Source organism: Nelumbo nucifera, chromosome 3 (assembly GCF_055504915.1).
Source record: "Nelumbo nucifera cultivar China Antique chromosome 3, China Antique-T2T, whole genome shotgun sequence".
Lineage (NCBI taxonomy): Eukaryota > Viridiplantae > Streptophyta > Magnoliopsida > Proteales > Nelumbonaceae > Nelumbo > Nelumbo nucifera.
The window spans coordinates 23,808,187-23,824,706 of NC_142651.1; the positions used below are offsets into that span (position 1 = coordinate 23,808,187).

Consider the following 16,520-nt stretch of genomic DNA (forward strand, 5'->3'; position numbering starts at 1 on the left):
AAGTGCTTTCATAAAAGTACTTTTGTAAAAGTTCTTTCATAAAAGTGATTTTCTAAAAGTGCTTTTATAGAAGTACTATAAAAGTGCTTTCGTGTAAAAGTAATTTTATAAAAGTGCTTTCATAATAGTACTTTTGTAAAAGTGCTTTCGTAAAAGTACTTTTGTGAAAGTGTTTTTATTAAAGTGATTTTGTAAAAGTGCTTTAATAAAACTACTGTAAAAGTGCTTTTATGAAAGCACTTTTGTAAAAGTAATTTTATGCTATTTTCAGTTTTGCTTGATTTCAAATTGGAGAAGGGTTTGGCCTCATGATCGGATTATTGGAAATTTGGTTTAAGTTTAATTCAAATCAATAAGAATATGGACCAATTTATTATGGAATGACCCAATCCAATAATTATAATGGACCATCCAAATCCGATTTGATAAGGTTTGGATCAGATTGGATCCAAACCAAAACCGGTCGATTGACACCCCTAGCAGGCACGTTCATTGGAAACATTCGATGTTTCCAATACATGACAGTAGTGTCTTGTGGGTAGGGATGTGGAGAAAAATTGAGGATAAGAGTTCGAGAGTGCATTGTACAGGACTTGTATAGGGTTGTTTGTAGCAGATCTTGAGTGGAGTCTATTACTAAGGTGGTGTTTGATTCATGGTTCTAAAACTAAAAAATAATTGTATGTAGACTTGTTCATAGGCTAAGCTCGAATTTGACTTTTACCAAAATTAATAGGCCCAGCCCAAACACAATATTCGCTGAAAAGCCAGGACCGAAGCCTGGCCCATAAACAGGTCTAGTTGTATGGTTCAAAAACTGTACCCAATTTTTAGAAAATGATGAGGCATTTTTCTACCGGATAATACAAGGGAAGCTGTTCTTTTCATGGTTAATTCTTTTTTAGGTTTTAAACATAGCATAAGTATCACTGCCACTTCACGTCCCTGTTGGCAGCAACAAGTTGCAGCTCCAGGAAATGCCAAATTTGGTGTTGTTCAAGCCATGCCTCCCCAATTTCCAAGGTGTGGCTTGGAGCACTGTTTTCTATGAAAAAACGGTTCCAAACAAATGCCTGTTTCCTGGAGAACCGTTTTTTCCGACGTAGCGCTGATGTGGCACTATTTCCTAAAGCAACGACAACGATGCCAAACAGCCGCCTAGTTAAAAGAAATCTATGATTGAAACTTTATTGGAACCCGTGCTTGTTTCCATATTGATGATTAATTGGCATGTTCAAGTAGGGATTATAAAAAAAAAAAAAAAAACAGAAAATGCATAGCATAAATATTAGATTACACAAAAAATATATGTAGCATAAATACAATAAGGAAAATTCTGTGCAATGTTTGGTTTGAGAAAAACATATATAATGAAAAATGTTATTAAATATGCATTGGAAAATGTATTTTCTGTCATTTGTCAATGCGTAAATATAATGTAGGAAAAAGTGAACCAAAGTACAAATTTATCCTGAATCGGGATCTATACTTCATTTGCATCGTTTCCAATGCAGCCTTATAATTTAAAAAGGCCTAGATGGTTTTTTTTTCTCTTAAAAATGGGGTTTTGATGGTTCTAGAACCCAATAATGTAGGATTTCTCATCGTGATGTAATGCCATAGACAGGGTGGAGATGGTCGGACCTCCGAAGGTCTAGGGACTGGCATTTGTTAGAGAGAGAGAGAATCACCCCTATATTGAAGAGTCAATCCTATTTTTGTTTTTCCTTAAATGGGAGATTCTTCTGAAACTTTTTATTGACTATGCCACATCAGCACAAGTGGCTAGCTGTCAGCCTCTAATCCTTATGCCTAATTCAAAACTGGTTTGATTTGTCATTTTGTGACCTAGTTTGGATGGAACTGGCTTGGTTTTGGTTCAAGACTGATTGAACTGGGTCTATGGCTTTTTATATATCTATATATTCTTACACCAAGAATCAGCTGAAACAAGAAAAACAAGGATTAATCATCCTAAGAGTATGGATGGAGGAAATGCTATAACTTTATGTAATTGCAAAATATTATATTGAGACTGGATATGGTTTTGGTTTTTTTTGAGTTTTGATTAATTCAGTTTGGTTAATTCGGTCTTTAAGTAACTTGATTTCGGTTTCAATTTTTAGAATTAGAAATTCGATTACTTGGATAAATCAAATTAATCAAACTTTGATATATAATATGTAATATATAATATATAATATATTATATTATTTATATATTAATATATAATATAATAAAATTTGCGTTCATAATATATATTGTATGTTATAATATATGTAATATAGTATATATATTATTAAAATTTGGCTTTAACCGAAATAATCAAAAATCAAACCAAAATTTTCGATTTTGATTATTTCAATTTTTTTATAATTCGATTTCGGTTTAATTTTCATTTTTTAGTTAAATTTTAAAAAATTCGGGACCCCCGGCCCCCCGGGATGACATGATTTTCCTGAGCCTGAAAACAGGTTACTCAGGGTTGCTCTATAGATACCAACTTCACCTATGCAATAATGTCATGTCAGTAATTGTCACTCAATGTTTTGAAAACAAAACCAAACCAAACATGAACTTGGAAGGTCTGATCCGATTTAAAAAATCATATAGTTTAAGGGTTTAACTGGTGATCAAGACAATATTTGGCAGGATTCATGATCATAAGTGTCGTCGTTATACTCCTGGAACAACAGAAGCATTCCGTTTGAACATTACAGAACTCTCAAACCATTCTCTTGACCCGGAGACTGCTTATCCCAGCATTATTAGTTCAGAAACTCTTTAATTTCACAATTGCAACTTAATTATCAGAGTACGCATCTGATTTGCATAGTGCATACAACGCTAATTCGTTAATCGTTCGTTATACGCTTATGTATTATTTTCCTATCTGGACACTGGTCAAGTTGAAATTTTGGGTCAAAAACAAGTTGCCGCCTTTACTCGTCGATCCAAACACGCTTTGCCTACAAACCAACAAGCATTTCAAGGTCGACATTTAAGTTCCAAGTTCATGCCGCAGACCTTAACCTGACCGAGGACCCACCATTTTCGTGCACAACCTTCTCTACAATTTTATCACCCCTTTAGGCAGTATCTGTATTTGGGTTGTTAGAAAATAAGAGACAAACAGAAACTTGGAAAGTTGTTAGAATTTCACAAAATTTGTTAGCAACTATCCCTCAACTTTCTGCTTCTCTCTTGTTTTTTGTCAAGCCAAGCAAGCATACCCTTAATGCAGCTTTGTTCTTGGAAAAAGCAAGGCTATTTGTATTTGGGTCAGTGCTCACACTGCTAGATGGCGCATGCTATCATCAGAACAACCTTCATTTTGCCGACGTTTATATCCAATTTTCGGTTAGAGAGAGAGCTTATAGTCTGCGCCAGGGATTCAGACACATAAGAAACGGGGTAGAGCCGACTAGGCATAAAGCCCAGGAGGATGGCTGGGAAACCGACCACTGGAATGAGAGAGTCATGTGAAAATTAAAGAGCATTAGCAAAAACACAGGAGTCAGTACAAAAGGGATAGATGATATCAGTTATGAAGGAGCAATATAGAGAGGTTAAAGAGTTTGTAATATGCAATTGGCTTTTCAACAACCCAATGCGCACTATTAGAATAGTTATCCAATTGTTATTCCCATTCAAATATGCCACATCCAAGGGGATCATCAAAATCTAGGGTCTGGATTGAGTAGCAGTGGCTCCTCTTCAGCAGGGTCCACAGGAAAAAAAAAAAAAAAAATCCCTGCAGCAAGTGTATCAAGTGGGTATTCAAGTATCCATATGAAAAATAGGGTGGTTTAGTACTAACCAAATACCCTTCACAGAGTGCTTATCAATTCATGCTCGCTGCTGTAGGAATTTTCCTAAGACCTCATCATTGGAGGATCAGCTCTTGGTCTATGTGACATGAAATGGTGCTGTGCTGATCTGGTAGTCCTGCACCATATCTGTAATTTGCAGGTCATTACATCATTTAATTATAGAACCTTTTATATGTAAAAGTAAAACTAAATGACAAGTATAACATTCCTCAAATTGGCAAATCTCAGAACTCAAAGTTAACAGAAACATTATATCTTTACCCAATTCAGGAATCTCATTGCTTTCAGGTTATAAGCGGGGATCATGTTACTATTGACTTCCCCTGTAATCTGTAATATGCAATACCAAAAAAGAAGTTACTTTTGACTTTTATCCCGAACCAAAACCAATTTACCTTCCAAGAATCCAAGCTACTGAAGATGTTCTTCATTTTTGTCTTTTTTCTAAAATGAAGAAGCTAGAACTACTTCTTTCAGGTCGAAAAGACTTGAAAAACAAGATGCTAAGACTAAAATGCGCAAAAGTACTCCATGAAATTGATGGAAATTAAAGTTCAATCAGATTCTAGATACCAAATCCATGAACAAGAGATGGAAAGAAGAAGTTATCTTTCATGCAAGCATGTTTAAGGACTTGAGCATCAAGTAGAATGAATGAAAGATTCTTAAAATCCACTTATGAATAGGAACCTGCATTCTGTTTCAATTGATTTGTCATGATGTGTATGCATTTGTGTCTAATTAATAAAAATTGAAGAGGAGGTGCAGAGCAGGTGACTGTAAAGAAAATCAGTAATTATCAATTACCCATGACAATGTCATGCATCAAACCTCCATAGAAGTCTAAATCACACTGAAGCTCACGGCTTTGGATAGAATTGTCAAACTGATCACTTGCAAACTACAGTAGGTGTGGGTTCAACAGTCAGAGAGGCTCAAGTTGCCCCAACTGAGAGTAGGATTTTGGCGTGGATCAACTATTTGTTTTCTATGAAGATATGGTCACCGACTCACCAGGTTTAATGAAAGAAAGCCCACAAACAGCAACGGGGACCATTTCTACCTTATTATTTCAACTTTTCTTCAAAAATAAAATTAAAAAAAAAAATAAACCTCGGTCAATTAAAAGGAACAATTATATGCTCCAATTGCATTGTGGTCAAATCTTGGGTCTACAGCTGCGAGAACAGTGATTCCTAAATAAGCAAATCAACTCTCATGTAAATGCAGGAGAACATAAAGAACCGAGAAAAATCTAAAATTGTATGACAATAGGATGCCTCTGAAAGTTTGAAGGCAAATTCATTTACTCTTGCTTTTCTATTCCTTATAGTAAGAAAAAATAATAGGATGGACATATTACATGCATGAACATTACAGTGCATTCAGAGGATAAAGCTCAAAGCCAAGAATATTCTTTTCTTGTCTCTTGTAGGAGCCACATTTATGCCAAGCATTCTCATAATTAGAAGAAAAAAGGAATAAATGAAGACAATAAATGAAATTAGCATCTAAAAATAAGTGGGTTTGCACAACAGATCACCAGGAAATTAAACATCTTCTTGTCAAATTCCAATGTACAGATGGATGAGGTCAAAATGCACCAGAGTCAGCGAACCGAAACCTTGTAACTTCTCAAAACTATCCTGGCGTTAATCTCTACATCTGCAGAAATCAAGATTAACAGTATTAGCTTAGCATGCAGAAGAATTGAATAACGTGAAACCTTCATCAAAAATAAAGGGAAAGTGGGGAGATAAAAAAAAAAAAGAAATTCTCAATGAAGGGGGAAGAAAAGAAATAAAATAAACGAATCTCCGAAGACCCTAAAAGAAAAAGAAGAAAAAACGAGCAAAATGAACAGAGATGCATACTATTTACCTTTCCGGGTTCGGGAAAATCAGGAACCTTGTACGTATCAGGCGTTATTTCCGTCAACCATAAACCAGGCAAAGTTGCCTGCAAAGTTTACCAACTGGGCGTTAGAACTCATTTTATATGAAATATAAAAAGCACAAAGATTTGATATTCTTTTCGTACATGAAACATGAGAATAGAGAAATAGAAGCATTTGAAGCAAAGACAAAATCCATGAAAGAAGAAAAGAAGGCAAATTTATTACATCAAGTAGCTTTTGAATGTTCCTAGCCCTCTTCTTTGGCCTTCGATGCGGTCTTGTCCCAGTTATTCCTACAAAGTCCTCCTCTATCTCTTCCCTAGAAAGGGAGATCGAGAACTTTTCGCGCTCCTTCTTCTCCACACACTGGGTAGAAGCTAAACCTCTCGACCGAAGCGATTTCATCGTTGAATTCTCAGCTCGCGTGGGAGAAGAATTCTGTTGCTTCTCTTCATTTTTCAAGACACCTCCAGTTTCATTTGGAGCCTTACAAGCATCTCTTCGTGTTCTAAGATTCCACGGCCTAGCCGCCGCCGCCGACGACGATGGTTCATCTTCTTCTGCATCATCCTTAGCCGTCAAATCCTTCTTATGTGCAACCTCAAGGAGATGAAAATCGATGTTTATCCTGAGTGCTTCAATTCTGTCTTCTCCACCCCTCTCCATCTTAGACATCCCTCCAGAAACTCCAATCGGCGGCAACTGCCATTTCATAAAGCTCCCGGAGCCTTTGGAGTATCCGCGCTTCAGTGATTCGCGTTGCTTCTTTTCGTCGACAAAACGTTCCACTTCGACGTCAGAAGCCGGGGATCTGCGACCGAGAGAAGGGGTTTCTCCATCTGGAATCACTCTGACACATCTAAGACGCCTTTGTTTCCCCCATTTCAAGTAAGGCAACGAGAAATTGTGCAAGGGCCTGGAGTTTTCACGAGCCATGAACGTGAACTCCTGCGACCTCTCTCCTTCTGAAACTCTCGAAGTCACCATTGGTTAGGTGGGACGAGTCGCGCGGGGGGGAGCTGAGACCGAAGCTCTTGTCTCTTTCGTTCCTCCAATTATTGTCGACCGATTGATTTCAGAGATCTTCCGCCAAAAACTTGCGAGAGATATGAAGAGAAAATCCCTCCAGTTCGACTCGAGAGGGTTTTCAGAGACGAGAAGAAGGAAAAGGAATGAATATTTCTTTTTGTTTCTAAAATCGCCGGGAAATATATACATGAGAGAGAGAGAGAGAGAGCGGCTTTAACGTTCGGGCATGCTTTGGTTTTAGTTGATCCTTTGAATACTTCATGAGACTGTATTCTAAAAGACGCAGGAGTGCGCGTTACACACACCTAACCTAAATTCTTGAATTCTTGGGCTTTGGTAGTCGTTGTGCAGTGGCCCATTTAAGATCCAAGCATTACGCACGGGTACTAGGGTGAGAAAGCATGAAAGGGAATCATGAATTCATGATCCACCGTTGCTTGGGAACGACCCAACATAATGGGCATTATAAAACTCATGAGGGTATTATGCGTCCGTCCGAGAATCAAGGCCTTCTGTCTTCACTCAAGGACATGGCGCGAAGTACCCGTTGGCGAATAGATAGCCGAATGGCCATTTGATTTGAAATGTGGAGCCACTGCTGCGTTATTGCAACTTTTGGTCTCTTGGTGGACCCATAGGATGCATAAAACATATGGCACTGGCCTCACGCTACAGACTTTTTTTTTTCGTTGATGACCACCCCGTACTGAGTACGGTGCAACCATTCAAGGTAATGCTGCACTTGGGTTCGAAAAAGTTGGATTGGGTAGGGTTGATCCTCGGGTTAGGGTTAGGGTTAGGGTTGAAATTCATGAACCCAGTTTTACTTCGGGTTGCGTTATGGTTGACCTTTTAGATAATTCAATCAAATCTAAGCCCCACTCTATAGTATATGTCATATGTAATATATACCATAAATTTATTTGTTTAGATACATAATATTTGTATAGCCCCCACGACATAGTATCATGTATTTCTTTTAAGATAATTACTTCACTTAATCCTAATCAGAAAGACTAAAACCTTAATAACATTATTTTATGTTTTTTTTTATTTTATTCTTCATCTCCTCTCTATTGTTTGTCACCCATAAAAGATCTATCGTAAATCATAACTCATAATAAACTATGGTCATTTCTAACACTTGTTTTTCAAAATTTTGTACCAAAAGAACAAACAAATAATAATGAAACATAGGATTAATATATGTAGTGAAAGTTGAGTTAAGATCTAAAATTGAGAAATTCTATGAGATTTTAAGGGATGGGAAGAAGGTTGGGTTGGGCCCAACTCGAAATTGACTTAGGGTTGGGTTAGGGTTGAAGGAATTTAGTTAGGGTTAGGGTTAGGGTTAGGATTGGGTTGGTCGGGTTGGGTTAGGTTAGGGTTGGGCTAGGTTGGCCTCAACCTAACCTAACCCGGCCCGACTTGCAGCCCTATTCCAAGGTGTTTCATTTGGAAATTGGGATTCCATCCAAGTAGGCCGCTAGTGTTGATCCGGTTACAGTCTCGGTTTTGATCAATTTCTAACTCGCTATACTAAAACTGTTAGCAGTATAGTTGAGCCATTGACTCAGGGCCTATTTGACGTGTCTTTTCACGAAGGTTGTTGGCTTTTTAGAAGCACGACAGTTCACATTTTTTAGTCTTTCTCTATTTGGTTGAGGGAAGATCTTTTCGTCAAAAGATTGTAGCCAAAAAGATGCAAGAAGTTCAATTTGAACTCGTTTCGAAAAGATATAAATGGAGTTTTTTTGTCTTTTTTCGCTTTTTCAAGCCTTGTCTTCATGTGGAAAGACGCACCTCCAACCAAGCGTTATGTGGGCTGCCAAAATCTTTATGTAAAAACTCATTACATCTTTTGGTTGTCAAATCTTCCAAAAGATCTTTCAAAAAAAAAACTTGCCAAATGGCACACACACAAACTAGTAAATGAGCATGTGGTAATTCTAGATGATGATAAAGATAGTAATAATGTATCCGATTTTTTAATAAATATTATGTATTTTTATTTTTTGTTTTTATTTTTATTTATTTTTTGGTTTTTATTATTAACCGGATGCGGATTGAAAACCTAAATCTGATTACATGAACACCTCATCCAAATACGTGATAATCGGATCGAGTTGTGAAGTTTCAAATGTCATATCTAGGCATACTTGCTTGACTAGATTCTTTTTTTTGTAAGATTTAAGCCACGTTTGGCAAGTCTGTTCGTGCAAGCTTTCGGCTGTTTAGAAGCCCAAAAGCTCGATTTTCACGCTCTTCCCATTTGATAAATGATAGATCTATTTGTAAAAAGACGCCAAAAGCCCGAATTTGGGCTTTTTCGGGAAGCTTCACTTCCGCAATCTTCTGTCTTCTTCGAACGCGTGCCACAACGCACATGCTTGTGAAAAAATACCAATCCTTCGATAAAGACTCTTAGATGTTTCGAGCCCTAGCTCTCAGCTCCGCCATTGTCGACCTACGTAATATTCTCTTCTTCTTCTTTAAGTGTCTTTTTGCTCTTTTTCTTCTTCATGTGGTCTAATCTTTCTCTCCTTTTTGTAGGTATACCATCAGGGTAACTTGCAACAATCGGAGGTTTGAAAACTTGCTAACAAGATAGGTACAACCCCATTTCCCTTCTTTGTTTGGAATTTCTTCTTCGTCTCCTAATGTTGTTGTTATAGTATAAACCCTTCTTCATCTGGAACCCCTTAAGCCAACCTACGACTTTGAGTCCTACCAAAACCATTTCCCTACTATCCTCCCTAATTTTCACCAAAACTGTTTCTCTCTGGTTTTCACTGCGGCTCCCTGATTTTTAACAAATTTTGATCATTCTCATTGTTGTCTAGTGTCTACCTGTGTAAGTCCCTTCCTTATTAGCACTCTCTTTGAAAAGTATAAGCTTTTCCAGTGAAGAAAGTCGATATTGTTTTGCCACTTCTGACCGTTGTTCTATGACGTGTCCTCCTTAGTACGACTTGATCTAAGCGAATGAGACACAATGGGACACCTTCCTTCTAAACCTTTTACTCTTTATTGAGAGTTAATTGCTAGCTCGGCCTCTTCTTCTCTGTCCTGTCTTACCATTAACTCTCAGTGGAACGTCCCAACCCCCTTAATGTAGCTCCCATGGACGTCACACCATCCTCATCCTAAATATCTGCTCTAGACATTATATATCCATGTGTAGGCCATGACATCCTCCTATAAATAATATTAGGGTGGTCTGAGATCGATGTTTGTGATTTGTGTGATTAGAGTCGGTGACAAGACCCACCTCTCACCTCTCTGTTTTGGAGTTTACACTCGTTATCAGTTTTTTAACACTTATAGATTACAATGCTACTATGCAAAGCTTTAGCTGTGTAGGATCATATTGAGTTTTTGCCTTTGATTCTCTGTACATTTGTCTCAGAGTACAATCATTTTGAATTTAGATTATAAATAGATAAAAAAAAATATCCAATGCATCTATATATCTATGACCTACCACACATTAGTCCAAAGCAACAAAAAGAAACATAGTTCCACTATAATTGAATTAATGTGATTTAATCTTGCTGACTAACTACCGGTTGTGATTGGAAGTTGGACTGCCTTGCCTAGCCAATAATTCATTTTGGGTGGAGAGTTGTCATTGTTCATAAGCCCTAGATTTCATGCATCATGTCACATTCAATGGGGATTATGAAATATCTTTGACCTATGTAATGGAGTGAATAATAGTTATCACCTAACTGTTTCCTAATGTGCTTATATGCTATCCGCAATATGGATTCCTTGCTCACTTACTGTATCCCCAACAAGTTTTGCCAGATGTATACTGATTTTTCTTCTTTTTTCTTTAATTTCTTTGGGCTATGATGCTTCGGAATCCATACTTGAACTCTAACGTCTGAGTAAAGCAATCAATAATTTTTTATGCAAAGGCACAATATGGAAGCTTAGTTTATTGATCTGGGTGCATCAGAATCATTTCTATTTATTGATTTGGTTGGTTCCAATCTATAAAGATTGGGTGAAACAAATTTTGGCTACTTGGTTCCAATCTATAAAGATTGGGTGAAACAGATTTTGCTCCATCAGAATCATTTATATTGCTAGTTGGTTCCAAGCTATAAAGATTGGTATTTGAACATGTGAGACATAAGTATTTGTAAAAAGCATGCATACACTGACCCTCTAGAAGTACACACTCATCCAATCTAATTCAATTATGGCCTAAAAAGCATGCTACTTAATCAAATTGACCTCAAACTCAAACTAGACCGAGTTGCACATCTCTCTAGAGCTTTCATTGTTATTCAAGGCTATAAATGGGTTGGATCCAGATCAAATATATGTAGATTTGAATTCATGTTAGCAATAGTATATGAATTTGAATGAAATATTATCCATCAGAATTAATTTGGATATTATGTATTATCAATAAATTTCATTAAGAATAGTTTTTAATGAGGCTTGACATAGTAGACACCAATGATGATTTCAGTGTAAATTATTATTTATTTATTTTTTCAGTTTTTGCTTTATTTTATTTATTTGCATTGTAGAAAAAAAAATAAAACCTGAAGCTAATTAAGGGAGTGTTCCAATGAATAGTTTTGATCAACAATGCAATCCACATAGAGTTGTGAAGGACCTGCTTACATGTATCATATGCTTCTCCACCTGTTTACATATATCATATACTTCTCCACTATTAAATTGTTTTGTTTCATCATAAACTTCATGTTGTAGATTTGATGTAAAAAGACCTGTTTACATATAGCTTCTATTTTTTTAATGTATTTTTCTAAGGTGGTGAACTTGGTTGCTTGGGGGTTGTACCAGCAAGTTTGCTGAAACTAACAAACTTTGTTTTCATTTTTTGTACAGCTTTATATTACAGCCATTTGCATATTTTTTGGGTTCATCTACCACAAGTAACACCTATCACTGCAAGTAATTCCATACTTGTGTTATTTGCTTATTCAACACAAAATTTAAGATGATTCTAGCACTTCGATAGTAAATAATGATCTGATTATTATATAGATGGCAAATAGTGTAGTCAATACCATAACATTTGACGATGCACCCATTATTAATGCAAAATGGACTCTTGCGCAAGAAAATATTTTCATAGATTTACTAGTACTTCAAGTACAGAGTGGGGGAATGGTTTCTGGGTGTCTGAAACCAAATGGTTGGAAGGATGTTCGACAAAGTTTTTTTGCACAAGTTGGGTTGAAGTTCAATGCTAAATCCTTCAATAACAAAATACGAGATCTAAAAAGTAGGTATAAGGAGTTTAAGAAATTGAGGTTTGGACAAACGTGATTTGGCTGGGACGAGGAGAAGCAGATGGTTGTAGCCTCCCCAGAGACATGGGAGAATTATTTATTGGTATTTTCTAAACTTTGAATTTATTTAGAGGTCATCTTTATTTGGGACTTTATATGTATGTAAATGTATATATTGATTGGTGTCCCCTTATCTTTTTAGGCTAACCCTAAGGCAAAAAGGTTTCGTAGTATGGGTTGTCCAGAGTATAACAACCTTGAAATTATATTTGGGGGTACCACACCTACAGGAAGGTTCTCTACATCTCTAGCACGTGGAATAGAATCTCCACCTCGAGAGGACGGGCATTCTCCAATGATCCACACCTTGAAGAAATTCAACAACCATCACCTGGCATTGCTGATTCGGCCAATATTGATGGTGATCAAATTTCTACTACAACCACCAAACAAAATGCTCGTAGGAAGAGGCCATTTGAATTTTCTGATGCAATTTCTGAAGAAAATGTATCAGTAGATAAGAGATTTGAGAAGTTGGTGGAAGAAATTAATGGAATGAATAAGAAATCGAAGAATCATGTCTCTATGAACAATGTTTTAGTAGAGTTGAATTATATTGAAGGGCTGGATCATAATGACTACCTAAAACTTTATGAAGTGTTTGAGAAGCCGGATGCAAGAGAGTGGTTCATGAACATGTTTGTTAATCTTAGGAAGAATTGGGTGTTCAGTGTCCTTAATCGTTAAACTCTTGAATGTTATGTTCTCATCCACAAACCTTTTTTTTTAATGTTTTAGGTGAACAATTGTTTAGAATTGTTATGACTTCTTAAACTACTTTATATGTGTAGGATTGAACAATGGTTTCAGTAGATACAATTCATATGGTATTATATAGTTTTGTGGATTGCTTATTAATTATTGTTTGGATGGTTTGATGGATAGGGTATCACATTTGGTCCTTAATTTATGACGTGCAGGTTTGCAATTAATCAAACATAAAACCTTATGTTTATATGTAAATGTTGTATCAGATTTACAATGGTTGATAGTCCGACCAAGTGGGTAGTGTTGTAAGCAATTTTGGCTACTATTGTAGATGATGAAGAGCAGCAAATGATGACAAATGTCCTCATTGCGAAGGAACTTGAGAAGGAAGAAATGTATCTCTCAAAGACACCTTACCACAATGACATTTTGACCAGGTCAGAGTGATTGAAAAATGTCATATGCAATGAAGGTAATAGGTGTTTGGAAATGTTTAGAATGACCGCAGAAGCATTTGTTAGCCTAATAGGTGCATTGAGACAACAAGGGTTAGTGAAAGATAGTAGATATGTATCAGCTGATGAACAGGTTGGAATTCTTTTAAAAATCATAAGACACGACAAACCAAATAGAGATACTGCAGACCACTTTCAACACTCTGGGTAAACCATTTCACGACACTTTAATTCTGCATTGAAGGCAATTTTTGAATTTGGCAAGGAAATTGTACGACCCGGTGATCTAACTACTGTACCGCCTGAGATACTCAACAATCCAAAATATTATCCATGGTTCGAGGTATCTCATACTATATGTGAGATAAATTTTTTTAATTATTTATTCTTTATTAAAAAATCCATTACCGTCATCTGTAGAATTGTGTAGGTGCAATAGATGGAACCCATGTTCATGCTTGTGTTCCATCTGGTGATCAAGTTCCATTTAGGGGAAGAAAATCAATGACCACCCAGAATGTGATGTGTGCATGTTCGTTTGACATGCTCTTCACTTTTGTTGAGGCAGGATGGGAGGGTGCTGCACATGATTCAAGAGTTTTCTTGGAGACAGTTCAAAACCCCAACAATATGTTCCTGCTACCACCATAAGGTTAGCAAAACTATCAAATAACTCACTGGAGTTTTTTATTCAATACACTAATATATTTGTGCTATCATATAGGAAAATATTATGTAGTTGACTCAGGTTATACAAATATGCCTGGATTTCTGTCTCCATATTGATCAGAAAGATACCATTTAAGAGACTTTCAAGGAAGAGGCGGTCGACCCAAGAATGCCGAAGAGTACTTTAATTATATTCATTCTTCATTGATGAATGTCATAGAATGTTGCTTTGGTGTTTTTAAGGCAAGATTCTCAATACTAAACTTGATGCTTCCATACCCACTTCATAAGCAAATTAGAATTGTATTTGCTTCTTGTGTATTAAATAATTTCATTCGATTATCGAGAAATCCAAGATGTGTTTTGAAATGGTTTCCTTCAAGATGGTGTTTCCGTTGAAGGAGAGGGAGGAATGTTTCATGGTACAACACCAACAACTATTGATGTATGATCCCAGGCATCTAGACGGATGGAACAAGTTCGTGATGAAATTATGTTCAAATGGCTGATTATTACAACTTATGTGTCAATCACACCCGCCCAAGAAGTATACATAAGAGGCAATCAAATTAGTTGGGGATTTCAATGAATTATTGGACAATTAATGCTTATGTGTTTTTAATTATGACATTGTTATGTTCTCGACTAGTGATCATGTGCTTGTTGGAAATTTCACAAATCATTTGTTAGGTTACAAACAATTTTATTGTGATATGATATTCAATTGTTTTGTTATTTAGTCATGGCAACAAATCGAAGGAGAGACCGATGTGTCCATGTGGGCGTGGACATATGAAATTGTGGATGGCAAAAACCAAGAAAAATTACCGAATATAGTTTTATAAATGTCGAACCGATGAGGTATAAGTCCAATACCCAAAAAACCATATTGATCGACATTTGTTTTTGACATGGATTGAAAATTATTGACATTTTTTCTTTCATCCATATGAATATGACTTCATGTGGGCAGATAACTACACCCCGGAAGAATCAGAAGTCCACATCATTAAACAACATAATATTGCTCATGAACATGCAGATTATAAGAAAAAGCAAGTTGTTGCAATTGGGACTTGTACTTGTTGTTGTGCTATAATGTGTTTGATCATTTTTTTTGCTAATTTTGATTATCATTTTGTTAGTTTGGAAGTAGGATAGATACCACTAGAAGTGTGGTTAGTATGCCCCTATCATGAACTGGTGTATGGCTTTTTCATTTTGGATATGCTTTGTAGTTATATAATACTAAAGTTGTATTATTAAAATTAAGGTTATTATGCTATTGACATGTACAAAAGATTTGAATGTGTAAGTGGGTCCCACCAATGGTATATACATATGGGGCCCACATTATGTATTATGAATATGTTGAAGTGCATGTGGGGCCCGCATTGAAAAGAAATTTATGGACTTCATAATGAAGGATATAAATTGCATATGGGGCCCACATTAATGCATTATGCATATGTCAGATGTACATGGGACCCACCTTGAAAAATATTTATAGGCTTCAAAATGAATGACATGAATAGGTGGACTTACATGTGGGGCCCACATTAATGCCTTGTGCATATGTTGAAATGTATGTGGGGCCCACATTAAAAAAATATTTATGAACTCCATAATGAAGGGTATACATAGCTGGAATTACATGTGGGGCCCACATTAATGCATTATGCATATGTTGAAATGTATGTGGGGCCCACATTATGTACTATTTATATGCTGAAATGTTTATGGGGTCCACATTACGTATTATATATATGTCGAAATGTATGTGGGGCCCACTTTGAAAAATATTTGTGGACCCCATAGTGATGGATATGCATATGCAGACTTAATGTTGGGCCCATTTATGGTAAGTGCACGAGGGGCCCACAACTATGAAATGCATGTTGACCTGTATGTGGGTCCCACATGTGTTAAATGAATGATTTGTTAGCTCACACATGAGACATTCATATATACATAACACATATTTTCATGGAGTTACCAAACGATCTTCCAGCTTTTATGGTCTTTTCGAAGATCTATTAAAAATGTTCCAACCAAACAGTCTTTGGTCTTCTAAGATCTACTTGCAAAAGCTCATCTGGCCTTTTAACCATCAGATCTTGCAATAGATCTTTTGAAAAAGACTTGCCAAATAGGTACTTAATCTTTTTAGTGTATCTTTTTTTTTTTTCCTGTTCATTTATCAAAAAAAAATGTAAGATTTAAATAGAGGGAATTGAATGGGGTGAAAAGTAATAGTTCAATTTACAATTTAAACATCATAATTAAATAGGGACTAAATTCAAAAATGAGTATTTTAGTCAAAAGAAAGTTCCACAATCTTATTCATATTTTTAATAGTGGTGTAAATATAGAATTATAGATGTGTTTAATTTTTTTCTATAACTTTTTTTTGTATTTTTGTGTGTACAAATAATTCTACTATGTCACATATTATATAGATAGATAGATAGATAGATGATGCTAGAAAATATATGATATCAAAAAAGGATTTGACCAATAAACCCACTTATTAGTTACCACTTTTATGATGTCAATTAATTGGTTATGAATTTTTTCACTATCATGTTTT

The 16,520-nt window shown here is 36.0% G+C and overlaps 1 protein-coding gene across 3 annotated transcripts; it reads right to left on the reverse strand.

Moving 5' to 3' along the window:
* Nucleotides 1-3,517: 3,517 nt before the first annotated feature.
* LOC104602373 (uncharacterized) lies at nucleotides 3,518-7,001 on the reverse strand. Of its 3 annotated transcripts, XR_016083580.1 has the most exons (5): nucleotides 5,956-7,001; nucleotides 5,715-5,792; nucleotides 5,377-5,498; nucleotides 4,095-4,163; nucleotides 3,518-3,959 (listed from the first exon to the last, which is right to left on the reverse strand). XR_016083580.1 is itself a non-coding variant. In XM_088899899.1 (3 exons), exons 1-3 carry the CDS (start codon nucleotides 6,715-6,717, stop codon nucleotides 5,493-5,495), a joined length of 846 nt encoding a protein of 281 aa, XP_088756025.1. In that variant the 5' UTR covers nucleotides 6,718-7,000; the 3' UTR covers nucleotides 3,562-5,492. The 3 variants fall into 3 exon arrangements, 1 of the variants encoding a protein (XP_088756025.1); XR_016083581.1 differs by lacking the exon at nucleotides 4,095-4,163; XM_088899899.1 differs by having other exon boundaries at nucleotides 3,562-5,498; nucleotides 5,956-7,000.
* Between the last annotated feature and the right edge of the window lie 9,519 nt (nucleotides 7,002-16,520).

Bases quoted from the DNA above. Each gene is read 5' to 3' on its own strand.
- LOC104602373 (XM_088899899.1), bottom strand. From the start codon at position 6,717: ATGGTGACTTCGAGAGTTTCAGAAGGAGAGAGGTCGCAGGAGTTCACG. The intron at 5,793-5,955 runs GTAATAAATTTG...TAAACTTTGCAG, and splicing joins ACATTCAAAAGCTACTTGAT to GCAACTTTGCCTGGTTTATG.